This window comes from Montipora capricornis, chromosome 8 (genome assembly GCF_036669925.1).
Source record: "Montipora capricornis isolate CH-2021 chromosome 8, ASM3666992v2, whole genome shotgun sequence".
In the NCBI taxonomy this organism is placed as follows: Eukaryota; Metazoa; Cnidaria; class Anthozoa; order Scleractinia; family Acroporidae; genus Montipora; species Montipora capricornis.
The window spans coordinates 24,971,261-24,991,260 of record NC_090890.1 but is presented as its reverse complement, the minus strand read 5'-3'; the positions used below and the strand labels follow the sequence as shown (position 1 = coordinate 24,991,260).

General features: G+C 39.7%; 1 protein-coding gene across 1 annotated transcript in view; it reads right to left on the bottom strand.

The window, feature by feature from the left end:
- LOC138013871 (uncharacterized) overlaps positions 1–20,000 on the bottom strand; it is an 83,670-nt gene that overhangs the window by 26,385 nt on the left and 37,285 nt on the right. Inside the window, exons 4-5 of the mRNA XM_068860916.1 lie at positions 11,506–12,723; positions 4,062–4,148 (exon numbers count right to left, since the gene is read on the bottom strand). Coding sequence (XP_068717017.1) covers positions 4,062–4,148; positions 11,506–12,723 — 1,305 coding nt within the window. The remainder of the gene's footprint in view (positions 1–4,061; positions 4,149–11,505; positions 12,724–20,000) is intronic.

The window sequence follows — 20,000 nt, the reverse complement described above, 5'->3', positions numbered from 1 at the left end:
AATTATCTAAAACACCCACTCCTATATTCCTATGCACAGAAACCTTCACTCTAACCGTTTATTTTTCTGATTTTCGATGGATGAGCAGATGAGGCTACATCTCGCTATATTATGACTGATTTCTCGAAATTAAGGCATTTTTCCACGGCCATTTTCTCTGAAACAAAGTCGGTGACCCCCAATTTTTTTTTCATTTTTGGAGTACGTACTTTATGAACTCTCGGCGAGAAATGAAGAAAATCTCACCGTAGGAAGATTTTGGCGCAAACATCCTTAAGCCTAAGCACCCATTTTAAACCGATCAGCTTTCAATGTTGCTAATGGGTATCTATTTAAATGTTATAAAAATTCCCTTTGCTTCAGCAGCATGCTTTGATGGTGTAGTGGTTATCAAGGATTCCTGAGACGCTAATGGTCTAGGTTCACTATTCTCGTCCTTCATGTTCGCCGATCATCTTAGGACATAAAACATGCTTTTTCAAGTTGAATTGACAAGGAAATTTAAGTAAAAGAGGAAACGCATATTCAGTAATGAGTTGGTTGGATGACTCGTATGATCATTTGAGATGGCTTGTACCCAATGAATTAAACCTACAATCCTGGTCAAAAGTTGTTGGGAAGGTTGCGCGCATCAATTCACTTCACATCTAATTCAATTATTGTAACTATGGCTGAACTATTTGGAAAAGAGCATGCTCTTGTGCCCCCCTCCCCCATATTCAATGTTGGAAGAAAAGTCAGAAAAGTCACCATTTTGTTTGGTGCAAAATCCAACATTGATAAGGGGGGAGGGGGGCTATCTCAACAATTTTGTCCAGGATTGTCTGAAAACAATTGTAAACAGCTTTCGTTTTAAAACACAACATTTACGATGGATTATCTTTATTGTTGTTGTTATTGGGCACCATTTTCAGAATGTGGTATATGCCACATCCACAAAGGCGCTTTTCCGAGGAAGGAATTTTCCGTGACACAATATTGCGTTACAACAATATCTTACGCAAAGGCACAACAATGGGCATGAAGTCCACCAGTGAAATGTATTGCAGCGTACATTTGGTATCTAGAGGTACAATTCCTGTCTAATTTACAAAATATTTGGAAGACAATTGACCTGAGTGCTAACGACCGACGTATTGTTCTTTGCGTTACTTCCACAATGCTAATAATATTAGCAAGGGTTTTCTTAAAACTTAATTCAAACTTCACCAAGACATGTAAGCCATGTGTTTGGTACTGAAAATTTGTTGTTATACTATGTTTTTTGCCCTTTTATCAAATAAATGCATTTTCTTATGCGGCACAAAAAATGACATCATGTTCTACTTATGTAAGTAAATGAAGACAAAACGGTGTTCCGCACAGTACTCCACAAGTATTTGGGGATTTTCGAGGCCATTGTGGTACATTTCGATACTACTTGAATGGTTATGGATAGAATTTAATACTGCGAAGTAACTGACTATGAATTTGTCCCCTGGAATAGAGAAATTCCTTCATTTTGAACAGTACTCCCTTCTATTGCGGGAAATTAAAGATTAATTGAAGTTCTCATTTATATTCGTTCTAAGGAGTACTGTGGTAAATGGTCTTAAAACCGAACTTTACAGTGTGCAATCCTATGAAAAAGAAAGTTAGGATTACAATGGTTATTACTAAGCGCTTATTTGAACCCAAAGACGAGCAAAATAGCAACATTTTTGTCGGAAATTATATATGGAGTACTGTTGCGGAGAACTATGCTATTAACTATGACTGTAACCTGATCCTCCTACTCTTGTTTGCCAAGATAGATGTCAGTGGCATTTAAAGCATGGACCACAACGAAGGAGCTGCAGTAATACTCGTCCAGACGATTGCGCACACTTAGCTACCTTGCCTGCTTCTCACGTTTAAGTGCCATGTGATAGTGGAATATGTTAGCGGACGTACTATAAGTGGTGATGGCGTGCATTTCACGGAAAACTACCCATTGCATGCATAACTATCGCGTTCGCTGTTTCAGCAAATGCTTCCTAACTTTCCTAGCAAAATCTAACACATATTTATGGCAAATTTTGCATATCCACAGCAAATGGAGATATGGTAAGGCTCACTAGGAATTATTCTTATTCATTTTGTAAACATTCCACAGATTACCGAAAAGAAATATATAGATCGCATTCGACCTTATTTGAGCCTGATTTCAGCAATAACTTGAACAAAACACATCGAAATCCGAATATGTTGCTACTTCTCCGAGTTTTTTTGGTGAAAGGAATGAAACCATGTTTAGAAAATCGCGTGTATAGCACTTCGACCTTTCTCAGACAATCCTGGTAAAAAGTTGTTGGGAAGGTTGCGCAATCACTTCACTTCACATCTAATTCAATTTTTCTAACTATGGCTGAACTATTTGGGAAAGAGCATGCTCCCCCCCCCTCCCCCCCCCCTTATTAATGTTGGATTTTGCACCAAACAAAATGATGACTTTTCTGACTTTTCTTCCAACATTGAATATGGGGGAGGGGGGCCATCTCAAAAGTGACGCTACCTTCCCAACACTTTTGTCCAGGATTGTAGTCTATATGGGTATTAGCCATTTAGATTGTGTAACTGGGCAGAAGTATAGTGGAAGATAATCTCCACGAGTCTCAGCATATGCATGGCCTCAGGCTGAATAGGGGAACGTTGCACCTCTGTTTTGCATTGAAGATTCTAATCAAAAATTCTTGGGAATTTGACTTCCCAAGATATCTAGCATTCCTTGATCTTGAAAAAGCATGCGATCAGGTTCCTCATCGCAAATTGTGGGAAGCCGTCAGCCAAGCAGAATACCAGATTCCACCCAAAAGCAAAGGAGATTGATACAGAGTCTGTACGCTTCAAATATGACTGCAGTACGACCTCTGAGCTCCACGGAGCTATGGTTTGATGCCAAGACTGGCGTGAGAAAAGGGTCGATAGTATTACCTCTGCTGTTCATTATGTTGATGGACCAAGTTATAAAAGCTGTAAACAAGATGGGAGAGAAGGATCATGACATGAAAAATAATTTTGCCTATGCCGAGACGACGTAGAAATCATTGACTCTGATACTCTAAGCCTGACCAACTCAGTCCAAATGTGGGACACACTGCTGAAGAAGCATGGCTTAAAATTAAACCTAGGGAAGACAGAGGTGACGACAGTATCAACAAGGCAACCAGAATAGTAATTACCGGTATAATTGAATGTTGAAGTTAATGGGGTCACTCTAAAGCAAGCCAATGAGTTTACATACCTGGGAACCTGTTTGATAGCAACGCAACATATGAAATTACTGCCCCGGAACGAATCAAGCAGTATGGAAAACATGTAAAGATGCTTTTAATTACCTGCTGCTAAAAGAGAAACGTACACCTCGTCGAGTAAAAACATGCACCTATAAAACCATCTTACGACTAATACTATGCTACGGATGTGAATCGTGGACTTTAAATTCAAAGATGAAGAGTAAGGTGTAAACAGCGGAGATGAGAGTTCTCAGAATGATAAATGGGGTAACAAAACTTGATAAAATTAGGAATGAAAAAATCAGACAAGAACTAGGAATTGAGAATGTCCTAACCTTCTTAGAGCGCACAGGTGGTTTAGCCATATGGAGGACAATCGTACACAAAAAAAATGGTTCCTTTGGAAATCTTCAACTAAAAAGCCTGTAGGACGACCAAGAAAGCGAAGGATCCAAAACATCACAGAGTCTTCAGAAGTGTGTTATTTGTCGTTGGACTATATATATATACAATGTAATCTAAACTATTTGAAGATCATGCCAGATAGAGGAAGCTTATCTGCTCACAGGTGTAAACCTAAGACGAGAGAGAGGAGTTGAGTACGAGGGTACAAAGGCTCATGGCTACGATGGAAGGATAAACCAACAATCATTATCCATCCAACAGCATGCTGCTAAATGCAAAGTGGAAGCTCTTCATGTCTAACTTCTTCCCCTCCTCCACTTCATAAAGTAGTTCCCAACACTTACCAAAATTTTGGTTTAAATATACTATTCAACCGTAAATACTACTGTTAGCTAAATTTACCGTCACTATCAACCGACTCTCCTACTGTAGCTTCTACTCTCTGACGTTTATGAGCTGGCTCAATGTCTTGGACAATCTCCATTGCACCTACAGAAACAGTCACAACAATTAACATACAGATAGTGACACCAGTCTTAACCTGACACATCACAGCTGCCTAACAGAAAGCATCCCAATCTTCACCGCAGCCTTGCAAAGAACATTGGCAATACACACAAAACCTACATTGTAAGATTAAGTTCACATACAGGAAGATTCACATCGAAATCTCGGTATGAAATAAAATAGCCTGCATAGCAGGCATTTCAAGTTTAGCAAGCGAGTGCTTGATAACTTCCGATCGAGGGTTGGTCGCCATATTGGATTGGCAAGATCGAGGAAAGCATGGAGCGAGTAATGAAGTGAAAACCTTGATAATCTCCCTACCACCCCGCAAGTGCACTTTTTGTACTCGCTCCATGCTTTCCACGATCTTGCCAATCTAATATGGCAACCAAAACACTGGATCGGAATATATACATCTAGCACTCGCTCACTAAAATACACATTTTATGCAGGTTAGAAATAAAATAACATTCTGGCTTTTATTTTGAGGTACAACGCCTCAAATAAGTCACCAGGATGGAATGGAATGATGATATAGCAAACGCATATTTAGAATTAGCACACTGCAGTGCAAATTTATGCATCTTATTAATAAACGGTGTTTCAAATGAATTAAATTATATATACATTTAGCCAGGCCTAAAAACGGAGCTCCCTGGACATTTATTCATACTGCCTGCAGGGTTAGGTTTCAAGGTTTCGAATTGTCCGTGTTTTGATGTTTCCTGTTGCTGCTTCAATAATTAAATCATTTTCTTTGCTTTCTTCTATAGAAAGCTTCATTGCCGAACTAGTGAATTCAACGGTATATTTTACGCTAAAAACCGATATTGCATGGATCACCATACTGATTTTTCGAGTGAAATTTACTTTGGAATTCACCAGTTTGGCAATGAATTTTTCTTGAACCACAAGAGTTATAAAAGAAAACAAGCACACCCTCAGCGAGCGAATGGAAAAGGAAAAAGGCATTTCAGTGTCAACTCGTAAATAGCCAGCGAATAGGAAGCATGCTAAAATTAGAAGCCATTAAAAAAAAACTTTGTTTAGTTCAAGGTCAAAGGAGAGTTTGACTAAAGTACTTTATTCCACTTTATCTCTGAAAACGAGATCATCCACATTTTGATGTATTTCACTGAGACACGTCAGGTTGGCTTGGAACAAGAATCGGCAAAATACGGCAAGGCAACCAAGAAAGGACGAACTTCAAACAAGATACGCTCCAACACTAAAATAACGTTTAGGTGCTTTAAACAAACTTCTGAAAACACAATGTAGTGAGATTAACCCCTAATTTTACGACAACTCATTGCGATTACATGTTTATAACATAAGAGCAAAATTTTCTTGTCACTGTTGAGGCACAACGAAAACCAGTTGGGCAAACGGATTAAAAAAGCACTTGTTTGCTCGAGTTTTAGAGCAAAACAAACAAACTTTTTCTTTATGTCCAAAAGAGTACAGATAATTGTTATTTAATTCCAGTTGACAATAAAAATTCGATTTTCATTCCTGAACAAAGGAAAAACCGATTAAACCACTTTTTGAAAATAACAAACGGTTTAGTACCCAAGGAAAGAATTTGTGGAGTAACTTCTTTCACTAAGTATGAGCTATTACTGGTATTCTGCTTTGTGGTTGTCGTTCTCTTTCGCTCTCCTTTCGTTTCTGTTCTAGTCATAGGTCCTCCAGGCATCATGTAACCTTATCAGAGCTTCTAAAGATATGCCAAGAATTGCGATACAGAGAAAAAAGCAGCTCTAAGCAATTAAAAATAAACACTCAGCTTTAAGTTTATATCCCTCCAATGCTTGCCTTGAATAACTGCGTAACCACCAGTGTGGACCACACCTATCATGATATCTCAAACTGGATTGAAACCAGTGAAAAATGCAGAAAGAAAACACTTTCCAAACTGTTTTCCACCTGAACCCGAAAAGCTTTGACTGTGTAAGAAGTATAGTTGATGTAGTATGGCCGTGTAGCCGTGTCGAGCCACAGAACGCGCACGAAAAATAAGCCTAGTTTATGTTAGCGTGAGTTAACCTGGGTTGAGCCCACAATCCAATCGAGGATACCATAGAAACAGGAACATTATTAATCTATAACAAGGATGCAATTTAAAAAAAAAACATACAATTTGTCAGTGTTCTTCTTTCTAGATCTAGTGAACTCTCAGATTTTTCTTTAAAAAAATTAACTTGTCTGCATGTTCACTACACAAGCATGACCTCTGAGCAGACACAAGGTCCCCTGCAAAAGAGAAAACTCTCTCACTGGCCACTGATGTGGCAGGGACACACAGTTATCGTTTAGCCAACTTTGACAAAATATGGTAATATTGAGCTCATTTGCTTTCCACCATGACAAAAGATTAGAGTTCAATGGCATAATTTCTTCAACTTTGTAATTGGCCAATTCTGACTCAACTATCTGAAACACTGACTTTGCAGGAACAACTTTAGTTATGAAAACATCTCCAAAAAGATCATTGTTTTGTTGAGACTGAGACTTGAGACTGCTTTCAAGGTAAGTGCAGTGTAGACATTTAGCTTCTCAGTTTCATCAAGATATGGCATGGATCTAAACCTTGGATCTAAGAATTATAGAATATATGACACAACAAGTTATAAACTACATTTTTCACCTCAAAGAGCACTACCACATGTTCATTTTGGAAAAGAAAGCTCTAACACAAAACCTTTATAAAAATTAGGAAGATTCTTTATAATTTAGATATATCGTATCTGTAGACAAACATAGTTGTTTCCAAACCTAGCGTCCAAATCCTTTGCAATAGCTGTTTTCACTTCTTTAACAAGAATAATGCCATCTTCTGAAACTTTCAACTGTTGAGTCAGCATCTCCTTCAGAGGGTGGATCATATATATTCTAGGTGTCTTCTCATCACAAAGGATAGTAGTAATGGTCTTGATTGGTACCAGTACTTTGATGACACTCTCTGCTGCAGAGATGTCATCTTCTGACAGCAAATGAACATCTTTGGAATTTTACTTGACATCCTTTGTCAAGAGGACAGCTTCGATTGCTGCCTGTTGCTCTAAAAACCGCTGCACCATGTCATAAGAGGAATTCCACCTAGTTGATACATCCTTTATCAACTTGTGTTGTGGCAATTCCAGTAAAGATTGTTTTGATTTCAAAACTGCCATAGCTGTTGTGCTCCTATGGAAAAAGCTTACTATGCGCCCTATTCTATGGTGGCCCAGTATTATCATAGTAAAATATGTAAGTTTTTGACGAGAAAAGAATAAAAAATGGAAAGAAAGGAAAAATATAAGCCATCCAGATAGAAAAAAGGGAGAAAATAGTATTTTAATAAACAATGATATAAAGTAAAAAAATATTTGTTGACAAATTAAAAAGAAAAAAAGTAAAGAAAAATAATTTAAGCACTAAAAATATTAAAAAAATACATATAATTGAAAAAAAGAAAGAAAGAAAAAACTTTGAAAATCAACAGAGAAAATAAACATTGAAAATCAACATCGCTAATCAACAGTAAAAATAAACATTGAAAATACAACATTGAAAATCAACGTTGGAAATCGACATAAAAAAAAAAAACACGTTGTTTCCACGTGGCCTGTCGTTATCATAGACCAGGATGCTTTGCACGCATATTCAATAAAGTTCAACCATCAGAGAGGTGATTAGAAGCTCCAGCCTGATACATCAGGGTTGTTTGGACGGTACTTGATATCTGCAGTATGTGATAACCAAAGTGTACATATTGTGAGCACGAGAGAGGAAAACAAAAGGGGAACAATGCATTGTTCATAAGCCAGTGCAGTGGTCCATCATTCTCGTAGCCCGTGAAGACTTTAATCTGCGGACTTCAGCGGAGGTTGAGACCCGGGTGACCCATATCGAAGAGAAATCGCCCGCGAATTCCATTCGCCAAACAGTACTGTACGGGTCCGCAAATGATCCCCAAACTGTACCGCAAATGATACCAGGACCGCAAATGATCCCATAAAAATGGAACGCAAATGATCCCCATTTTGGACCGCAAATGAAAAAAATTGAGGAATGGCATGGAGGGTGGAATGGTCTGGACAGAGAATTAATGTGAAGATCGCGCGCTTAGTTTTTTTTATAAAAAATCACTTTAAATGGCTCACACAGGTTTCTGTCTCATTCAAGTTTTCCAGAAAGACTGAATTTTGTTTTCTGACCACGATGTTATAAATTTGCCAGATTTAATTATCGGATACAATCATCAAAAACTAACTTGGACGCAGTTCTAAATTGATTGTGACGAGGCGCCCGTTTCTCGAACTCTGCGTGTGTTTGCCAGAGTTGTTCGAATATACCGACTGTTTGTAATCGTTTCGTGGTTTTGCAGTTACTGGTCATGCGTGACTGACACCCAAATACATTTGCATGCTCAATACGAAATGTCCCTGAATCAAGGCCGCTGGCAGACCCGATTTTTCTAGGAAGATCGAAAGAGACCCTGCTCGCAGGGTTCGAGAAACGGGCCCCTGGTCAGAATCAGTTTAGAACTGCGTCCAAGTTAGTTTTTGATGATTGTGTCCGATAATTAAATGTGGCAAATTTATAACATCGTGGTCAGAAAACAAAATTCAGTCTTTCTGGAAAACTAAAATGAGACAAAAACCTGTGTGAGACATTTAAAGCGATTTTTAATTTTAAAAAAAAAAGCGCTCTTCACATTAATTCTCTTTCCAGACCATTCCACCCTCCATGCCATTCATCAGTCTTTTTTCGGGATCATTTGCGGTCTAAAATGGGGATCATTTGCGTTCCATATGGGATCACTTGCGGACCCGTACAGTACATGTTTAGCGAATGGAATTCTCGGGCTATTTCTCTTCGATATGGGTCACCCAGGTCTCAAGCTCCGCTGAAGTCCGCAGATTAAAGTCTTCACGGGCTACGAGAATGATGGACCACTGCACTGGCTTATGAACAATGCATTGTTCCCCTTTTGTTTTCCTCTCTCGTGCTCACAATATGTACACTTTGGTTATCACATACTGCAGATATCAAGTACCGTCCAAACAACCCTGATGTATCAGGCTGGAGCTTCTAATCACCTCTCTGATGGTTGAACTTTATTGAATATGCGTGCAAAGCATCCTGGTCTATGATAACGACAGGCCACGTGGAAACAACGTGTTTTTTTTTCTTATGTCGATTTCCAACGTTGATTTTCAATGTTGTATTTTCAATGTTTATTTTTGATGTTGATTTTCGATGTTGATTTTCAATGTTGATTTTCGATGTTGACTTTAAAAGTTTTTTCTTTCTTTCTTCTTTTTTTCAATTATATGTATTTTTTTAATATTTTTAGTGCTTAAATTATTTTTCTTTACTTTTTTTTCTTTTTAATTTGTCAACAAATATTTTTTTACTTTATATCATTGTTTATTAAAATACTATTTTTCTCCCTTTTTTCTATCTGGATGGCTTATATTTTTCGTTTCTTTCCATTTTTTATTCTTTTCTCCTCAAAAACTTACATATTTTACTATGATAATACTGGGCCACCATACTATTCTTCCGAGAAGCCTGTCCATCTCAGATATCTCGAGTCCTCGTTGGGTTGCCACACATCTAACCTGTGGAGAAAGTTCAGCTTGATTTGCAGCATTGGCTATATTGCTGGCATTCTCAGACGTCAGAGCTGGATTGTGTTCCTATCTTTGTAAATTCCACTCAGATACAGCTGAAGTCAGTACTTCTGATAAGTTTTGCGACGTATGTGACTCATCCATTCATCTACTTTGCAAAACATAGTTTTTAATTTCCCATTTGCGGATGAAATGTGCGGTAAATGTTATGTAGCCTTCCGTTGATCTAGATGTCCATCCATCAGTTGCTAAAGCCACAAACTCTGCATTTTTAAGGTCTGATTCCACTTCTTCTTTGACTTCTTCGTAAAGTTTAGGTATCACCTTATCAGAAAAATGCATTCTGCTGGGTAAGTCATATCTAGGCTCTAGCATGTTGATCATGTGCGGAAACCCTTCATTTTCCTCAACTGAATAGGGCCTCATGTCCTTTGCAATGAAAACTCTGATAGACTTCGTTATTGCAGTTGTCCTGTTGCCAGACCGCGGCAACTCATTCTTCATAACATCCTGAAGTTTTAACTGTCCTGTTCCAGTACTGTTTTTTGTAACCGGTGAAGTTTTTACCGTCTTTGAGTCCAACACTTCTGACTTTTCATCAATGCTGTGTTTATGTTTTAAGTGTGCGCTTATGCTTGAAGTAGAACCGGCACAATACTTGAGAGTTGCTGAGCTGCTAGCCAGAAAACCATAATATTTCCACACAGTGGATCTAAAAGATGCACGGTGGATTCACAATCGCTTCATTCATCGCAATGTTTGAGAATGTCACAATGAGCTTGTCACACGTGGTTTGCCTTATTTGGAAATTCTCAAGGGGTGGTAGAAGGGCAACAGTTTTACCAAGCAACACAAAATGGCGCACAAATGACTACACGAAAGGCAAACGTCTAAGAATTCTGGATTTTGATTTCACAATATAATAATTCACTGAGGGCACAATTGGAAAGATATGCAAAAAAATCGAACCAAAATCGAAACGTGGAATTAAAGAATCATGAATCTAACCGAATGGTGATAATCGCGATTAATCGAGAATTTGATAAATTGTTACACCACTATATTGAATATGCTGCCTTTGAGATTGAAAATTCAGATTTGAAAATTCAGGAGAATTAAAAATTAAGATTTAAAAAACACAGTGCCCGACTTGAAGTAAAGAGGAAATTACACTCCATTTAAAAGGTCTTGTTAAAAGCAGACAAGTGACTAATTTTTAAAAATGGACAACCTCTCTCAAATTTAAACAAGATATGTTTCGATCATTCAACGATCCTCATCAGTTGTGAAGCGAGATACAGTTGCGACTTGCATTCATGATGGTAATGAGGCGTGAAATAAATTGTACAAATAGAAGTGTGAGACATTAAGTCATACAATTCTAATTAAATGAAATACTTATAGTAAATAAGCGAACTAAGTTAAATGAATCAATTAAAATAAATAAATAAGTTTCAGAACAAAAGATTTAGGTTGGCATGTTTGACCTGCCCATTGAAAGAAGGATTTTCCCAGCGGATATAAGCAGCTTCCTTCAGAATTAGCTGAGGTTGCTTATGGATTTGGCTTAAGCGACCCATGATGGAATTTTAATTTTAAGCACCTGATCAAAATCTTAATTTTGCAGTATTGGGTGGGTTCATAATTTTGGGTGCGGGGCTAGGAGCATGAAGGAAAGTAACATGCAAAATATTAATTCTATTGTCCTGGCCTCTTACCACGAGCAAGTTTGATAATCTTCCTTTGAAGGGCATCACTTTGTTTAGTCCAGCTGTATTTCTTGTCAAATAACAAGCGCATGTTTTCAGCTTCCTCAAGACGGCACTGCCTGTCTTTGTCCCAAATTATGTTCTTGATGGCTGCAGCCCACACATCTGGATTATCTGAGTCAATCACAAATTGCGAGGAGAATGGAACTTTCCATAAGGCTTCCCCTAACCCAGAACTCTTGCTGACAAGAACTGGAAGACCGGCCGACAAGGCCTCAAGACCAGTCAATCCAAAACCTGTTCTAAAAGGCATCAGCATAAGGTCAACTTCACAAAAGAGCCGCTCCAAACTTTCTCTACTTTTGTCATAGACTTCAAATCTCAGGCGATTAGCTGGTAGACCACACTGTATGAAAGACTCTGCTATCTCCATAGGTTTCCCATCCGGGGCCCCAACAAAGACAAGATGAGTATCAGCAAGTGAAGCAATGGCCTTTCCTGCAATGTCAAATCCTTTTAATTTGAAATCTTCTAAATCACCACGGTCAAACACCAAAACACGGCGATGCTCCCGTTCTTCACAGACTTGGTCAACACTAAGAAATTCTTCAAAAATACCTGGAGTAAAGTCAAAAATAGCCTCATCGTTTTTTAATGATCGAAGGTATGAATGAAAGGCCTCTCCCCATTTAGGTCCTATTCCAACAACGAAGTCAGCCATTTCACAAAGCTTCACTTCATCATTGTGCTTTTCTTTGCCCCTGGAAATCGGATCTGAAGAACAGCCCAACACTCCCACCTCTTCTGGGTCCGTATGCACCACTTGCACCCATTTACAAAAATGAGATCTTCTTATCACTTGCGCCTGGCGACCTAGGTTTACTCCGTGACCAACTACCACCTCAATTTGAACATCATCTGGTGGAAAACTAAGCAATTCCAGCTTCTCATAACCAACTAGCTGTGTTGCTTCAACAATGCTAATGTTGTGGCTTAAGGCTTCCTTCTTGTCCTCCTCACTGCATTGTGGCACAAAAAACGAGATTTCTACAACTGAGGATTTGGCCAACTGAATGGCCAACTTTCTGTTTACGGTGGAAAGATCATCCTTGCTGGATCCCCATTCAGAAGCCAAAAAAGTGACTTTAACTTTACCAGATCTGTCCATGGTATATTTTCCTCGAGACTCTTGAGAAGCAGATGCCATAACAGGACCAGTCAAAATGCCTATGAATGAATGAACAACATATGTACAAAAAGATGATTTTAACTCGTTTATTCCTGCAAAGATTATAATAGTTTCGGGCGCAAATTCTGCGCAAATTGCTTTGAGGTGAATCGTTAACAATTATTTTTTGAAATTGAGGTGAATAGTATACTGCTAGCAGTCTCTCTTTGGCTCAAAATCGTTGAAACGAATGAACACTTCAAAATGGCTGAAACTGCGGATCGCAAATACCGTGGGCGTTCGAAAAGAGAGACTGCAATGGTTTCATATTGCGTTTTAGAACCGCAGTGACAGACTGACAGCTCTCATCATCCTGCCTGCCAGGGCCATTTGGAAAATATTCTCGCGGGAATCAATGAGCGTTGTTTGCCAACAAAACTTGAATACCGTGTAGCACTTTTATTTTGCGAGGTTTAATTTTTGCAGTTTAATCCGCAAAATAAAAGTCCCGCAAAAATATCAAGCTACACTGTAAGGTGATGAGCAATCATTCCACCCCCAAAAAACCGGCAACAAATAAAATGCCGTCCATGTAGGATTTTTGCCGTTTATGTAAGAGTTCCTTCAAAATAATTTATGGAAATTTTCCATCGAGAAGCAGCGCCGGTGAGCCTTCAGAAGCCCCACAACAGAAGACATCGCACGGGAGCACGGATAATATTTTTAACATTTCATGTCGGAAGAGAGACGAAAGGCTTTCCCTGAGCTTTATTTTGGAGAAGCTTAGATTTACTACATTACTCGCTTTCTCCTTGTGTGAAAGAGCAATAGATATCCTAGCGCAATGGAAGCAATGTCACCGAAGGAAGATTCAAGCGAATGTAAGTCGACACACGCTTCACAGTTCAAAATCAAAAGTCTTCAAGACTACCGCAGAGGACGATGGAAGCAAGGAATGCATGCTTGATATTTACTCTTTAATTTTTGGCGAAACGACAGTGGACAAACAATCCTTTCGCAAAGCCAACTGTTGCTTGATTATTTTGGCCATCTTTGAATCGAAAGAATCGGAGAATAATTAATTTCAAAAGCGTGTTTTAGACGTTCATTTGTAATGGAAATTCAAAGTGCAGTTGGCGAAGGGTCCACATCAATTTGAGGTGAGCGTTGCTTTTTTGTAATAATTTCACAACCAGTCATGTTTCCTCGCATCCATGTAGAACTTTCTTAACTCTTTTTTTTTTTAATTCCTCAATTTCAGTCTTTTTTGGTGGATATTTAAGCAAGGTAAATATCCACCACTGGACACCGACACTGAGGTGAATAGTTGTTTTAGTATATACCAAAACGGAAAGATAATACAGCACAAAAATATGATGTTATCTCATATATTCCTGCAAAGATTACAACATTTTCGGGCGCAAATTCCACGCAAATTGCTTGGAGGTGAATAGCAAAGGATACTCGGAGTTTGAGTGGCCAATCACAGCGCGAGGTCAACGATATCCACTGTTTTAGTATATACTTAATACATACTGATGATATATATATATATATATATATATATTATAACGTTTCTCTATCGGATGGCTATTAGAAGCAAACTTCAAGCTCAGATAAACACAACTTTAATAACACTACACGATCCTATACAACATGACAATCTCTCTCCTAGATACCCATAACTCCGAGCGTTAAATAGGTCCGCACAGCATACTTGTAAGACACTACATCCATTCCTATCCAGTCCTACAGTATTGTAAATAAAATGGCGTGAGAAATAAAACATAACAAAGTTTATCAACAAACTGTTTCTATCAAAGTCGACAAACACGAGTTCGTTTAAGCTTTTAAACAGTTCCTAGGCTTCCCTAGAACATAACACCTTCCGTGGCTACAATCTTCATGGACTTCATGTCCTGTTTTCTGTCTTTCAACCTCTCCATTCGCTTGTGGCCAGAGACGTGGTGACTTTCGATGTTCAATTCCGCATTCCTGTAGAAATCCTTCAAATTCTCCACTCACAAACTGTGCCCTGTTGTCAGTCTTTAAGGTGCAGGGAAATCCAAATCGGGCGATAATGTCCTTAAGGGCAGCAATGATCCTGGGTGTAGTAGTTGATTTCATGACTACTACCTTGAAGAAATGACTATAGTAATCAACAACCACTAACAAATTCTCCCCACCGGGCATAGGTCCCATCAGATCGGCTGCCACATACTGCCACGAACCCGTGGGTGCTTCCATCCTGTGCATTGGTTCAGGTGGGGAATACTGTCCGGTGACTTGACAGCCACAACAACCTCGGCACATTTGCTCCACATCTCCACCCATTTTAGGCCACCAAACTTTTGTCTTAAGCCTGCTCTTCGTTTTCATCACACCCTGGTGTCCCTCATGACCCAACTCCAAGCCACCTTTCGCAAACTTTGGGGTATCACAATTCTCCACGTAACACCAACTTGCCAATGATACAGACTTCATTCTTGACATACATATATCCTGGCATAGAACACTGAGACCAGTCTCAAGTCTGGATGTAGTGGTGCACACTAGCCAGTTCCAGGTCGTCTGAAGACTCTCTCGATCTCCCTTGGACTTAAGCCAATTGGCGTGCTTTCCTGAGCTACACATCGGACAAAATCCTCTTTCTCACAGCTCGGGTTTTTGGGGATCACTCTGATTCAATCTGAACAGTGTATCTGCCAGGTTGGTTTTGCCAGGTTAGTACACTACTCAGTACTTGTGGCACTGCAAACGGAGAAGCCATCGCTCGATTCTTGCCGATGGCTTGGATCTACTTCTAAAAATGCACTCGAGAGGTTTGTGGTCCATTTCTAATTTGAAGTCATGCCCATACTAGGGCGAGGGCTTCTTTTTCTGCCTGAGCGTACCGTCTTTTGACGTGAGGCATACGACACAGCTCTCCATTCCCCTTCTTGAAACTGGAGTAACACTGCTCCCAGCCCGTTTGGTCCAACGTCTGCCACTAACCTTGTCTTGCAATCCCCTCTGAAATAAGCCAGTGCTTTCGCTGATGTCATGAGACTTTTGAGCTCTTCGAATGCCTTTTGTTGTTCGACAACCCAAGTGAAGGCTTGATCTTTTCGCAGCAGCTTTCGTTGAGGTTCAGCAACTTGTGAAACGTTCGGGATGAACTTTGATGAATACTGCACTGGCTGTACAAATGAGCGTACTTCTCAGGCATTCCTTGGGAATTGCACATTTAAGCCTGCCGCAATCTTCTCTTCACTTGGCAAAACTCCTTCGCGACTCAGGTCACGTCCAAAAAATGTCAACTTGTGTATCTGAATTGACACTTGGCTCCATTTAAGGTCACACCACTCTCTCTCAGGCGCTGTAAAACTGCATGTAGATTCTTATCGTGCTCTCCGGTATCTTTCCCATGAACGATTAGGTCATCAGCTATGTTTGCCACTCCCTTGCAACCACGTATAACATCGCATATAATCCTCTGGTACTTCTCGGGGGCTGAAGAGATACCGAACATCAGCCGCTTGTGGGTGACAAATGTGTGTGATGGTGATTTCTCTTGACTCTTCTTCTAGTTTGACTTGGTGGAATCCCCACTTTAGGTCAAGTTTACTAAAGGCTGTTGACCCATTAAGATTGTAAAGAACTTCTTCTATCGTTGGTATCGGATGACGTTTGCGATTGATCGCTTCGTTTGCCCTTCTCATATCTACGCAAACTCACCGTCTGGTTTTGGGGCTACCACGAGTGGTGACATCCACCACGTTCGTGTCTCTTGCATTTCTTCTATGATGACCTTGCTAAGAAGGTCATCCAATTTGAGATTTACTTTGTCACTTAGTCCTAGAGGGAGTCTACGTACTTCCCGAGCTACAGGTTTAACTTCTTTGTAAATGTGTACCTTGAGGCGATAATCCTTTGAGCTTTCCAACCCCACTGAGTACATCAGCATAGCTCTCCCCGATGTCCTGGTTGCACCCCTCTTCCACCATGGAACAAATATTAGGAACGTTTTCTGGTCCTATGCGTAACATGAGAAGCTTTCCGGCTGTTTTCCTTCCCAGCAAAGGTCTTAGGAACTCATCTACACACTCTGCTCCGTTATCTTCATATACCACCTCTGCCACAAATGTTCCTACAACCTCGAGCAGTTCATTCTGTCCATACGCAAATAACTTCTTAACGGACACTTCGCACTCGCATTCGATCCGATTCTGTATCATATTATTACAAGTGTTGTAGTCAATCAGGTTACATGATGCCCCAGAGTCAATAAGTACACTGTTTAACACTACTCCTCCCACCTTGAGCATAATTTCTCCAACTCTCAGCCCTCTACCAACAGTAAATGCATAACTATCTCCTTCTCCAGAGATGCCTTCTGCTACTAGATAAGCTTTCTTCTTATTTTCTGGAAGGATTTCCTTCTGGCTACTTGACGAGAGTTTCTTGTTTCCACAACAGACCGCAAAATGTCCACCAGCTCCACACTTTCCACACCCTTTATTCTTAGCTGGGCAACATGAATACCTTGCGGAATGGCCTAGACGGTTGCAGTTGTAGCATGCTTTAGGTTGTTCGGCCCCAGGGCCGATTTGATGTTTGGCCATCCTTTCTTAGGGTCACACCCTCTTCCCTTCATTTGGAACTTTTGCTGTTTAACTGAATTAACTTGATCTCTGCTACTAACAGGTGACTTGCTCATCTGAGCGTCTACAGCTTCACGAGATCTTGTAATGTCTTGTAAGTCTTTTAAAATAGCATTTGTTTTCTCCAGAAACTTTCACCTGAGTCTGCTGTCTCAGCATTTCTCGATCAGTTGGTCCCGAATCATCTCATCCACGCTCGCAATTTTACATGTAATTGCCCTCTGCCTTAGCCTGCCTTAGCCTGCAAACAAACTGCTTCATTTGCCTGAAAACATGGAGTTCAAAAGGCACGTTTACTTTCGGTACAATAGCTCCACAACATCTTTGTAATCTCTAATTTTTCCCCCGGACCGGCAAGCATGTAATACAAATCCTGAACTTCTTGTCCTGCGGTGTACAACAAGAGAGCAACCTTGTGACGATCTTCCACAATCCTTTTGCCCCCAACACATACAAATCGAAAGAGCGTTTTCAACACTTTCAACGTACCAATAAAGTTTGGGGTTCTGCCCTGGGTTCGAAACAGGGTAGACTTCATACTTCATTTGTCCGGATTGCTGTTGGCTGACTTAACTCAGCTGGTTGACTGGTATTTTGTTCACTCATTATGTTCACAAAATGTGTTTCCTTCGTGTGATACTTCAAAATTAGTTACGCCAAAAAATCTGTAAATCCCGTGCTCATCACCAGTATAACGTTTCCCTATTGGATGGCTATTAGAAGCACCCTTAAAGCTCGGATAAGCACAACTTTAATAACACTACATGATGCTATACAATATGGTGGATCTCTCTCCTAGATACCCATAACTCTGCATGTTAAATAGGACTGCATAGAATACTTGTAAGACATTAAGTATATATCTTCAGGTGAGTTTCACACTGATAAATCCAGAATACAGTCGAACCTCCACTAACGGCCACCTCTCTACAACGGCCACTTTTTTTTGTCCCGGTGGACTGCCCATACATTACCTCTTGTTTAAACCTCTTTACACTAAAGCACATACTTAGAACATATTTGTTTTTAGACTATGAGTAGTAGTCGCTAACTTTGGCGACCTTTATCCAGCGAACACAAGTGCGGGCGTGAGAAAGTCACCTTCTGCGGGGAAACGAGTCGCAAAGGAAAAAACAAATGGACAAAATTATCGACTTTACTCTAATTTGTTTGTTTATTTCTATTTTTTTTTTCTCGTATTTTTATTCTCGAGTTGGTTGGAGGGACATCTTGTTCGCGGCATCAGTGCAAGTCGCACAAGCATTTGACAAGCAACTTGATACCACCTTACAACAAACAACGCACTTTGACTGGTTTCCGATTCACGTCGCCTTGATTTATTGAAACACCTATGCCATCATGTATCTGTGTTTTTAAACTTTGGATTACATTTTGATTACGTAATTGCGAAATTAACACAAAATGCTTTCTGGCACAATATGTCACATTAAATCTGGACTTCATAACAAAAAATTTCCAGTTTTGTCTTCAGCCATTTGCGCGAACTCCTATCGCCAGTAAATTGGTAGACACAAGGTATCTCGAGACCATATCCTGCCCCTCTGTTAAGAGCTTCTGCCTGAGAGACCAGGGCAACTTGGAAATAGAGGTCAGCCGATTTCGCTTAAAATTGGTACACAAAGTACTTATGTCGACTTATGTAATATGCCAAAGTTTCAGCTTCAACGACTTTTTTTTAGCCGAGTTCTGGATATCAGCCCCTCAGGGGTCCCCAGAGGCTGATTTTCAGTGCAATTTTGGCCACTTATAAATCTCTCTTTTAGCAACATGAAATTACTTTCAGGCAAAAACAAAACCATCCTTGTAAAGCCCTATCCTTAGGCTTTTATGGGTGAGAACATTTGCTCATGGAAATTTTTCGCTAGCCTGTGGCTGTTCTCACAACTTGATCATATTTGAAGCATATGGGAAGCAACCAGAAATGGCCTGTTTTTCAGACCAAATATTTTCCATGCCCATGTTTTATATCTTGAGGTCTTACTATCCCTGCAAAGTTCAGCCCTTAGTTTAGTAATATCACGAAAAAAATACTAAGGTTGAGGCTTTTTACTAAGAAAAAAACTTACGAGAAGATGGCTAACCAGGCCACTTCCGGTTAAAGTTTCAACAAAATCAGCCATTTAAGTTCGATTATCTTTTTTCCTTCCAAGTTATGGTTAAAAGAGACTCTGAAGTTAATTGTCACAGGAAAGACTTGCCGTTAATAAGAAATTTTTATGTCATTGTTTTAGGTCAGATCGGATAGTGGTCTGCAAAATTGCATCTTTTTCGTCCAACCTGCAAATTAAGTTATCTCCTTTGTTCAACTCGTTCAACGTATCACGTCTGTGGCCCGTCGTAATGAAGTGCTAATTAAATCAGGATATAAGCAAGCTTTGTAGTTCCATTCAGTAGTACTATAGCCCACCTGTTTGGGCTTTAATATTTTCTGAAGAAAAAAGAACTCATCTGTCTCTTTAAATGCAACCGCAACATCTGTCGTGACACTACTTGAGAATCGTTTTGAACCTTTGAGAAATTTCGAATATAATTAAAGCTAATCGTCTAACACAAATTGCCTTCGCTCTTCCAGTCTATTTGCAAAGTGTCTGGATAAATTCACTTACAAAAAACGCTTACCTGGCTTCACATTTACAGACATGCCCCTTTCCTACAATCCCTTAAAAGTGAGG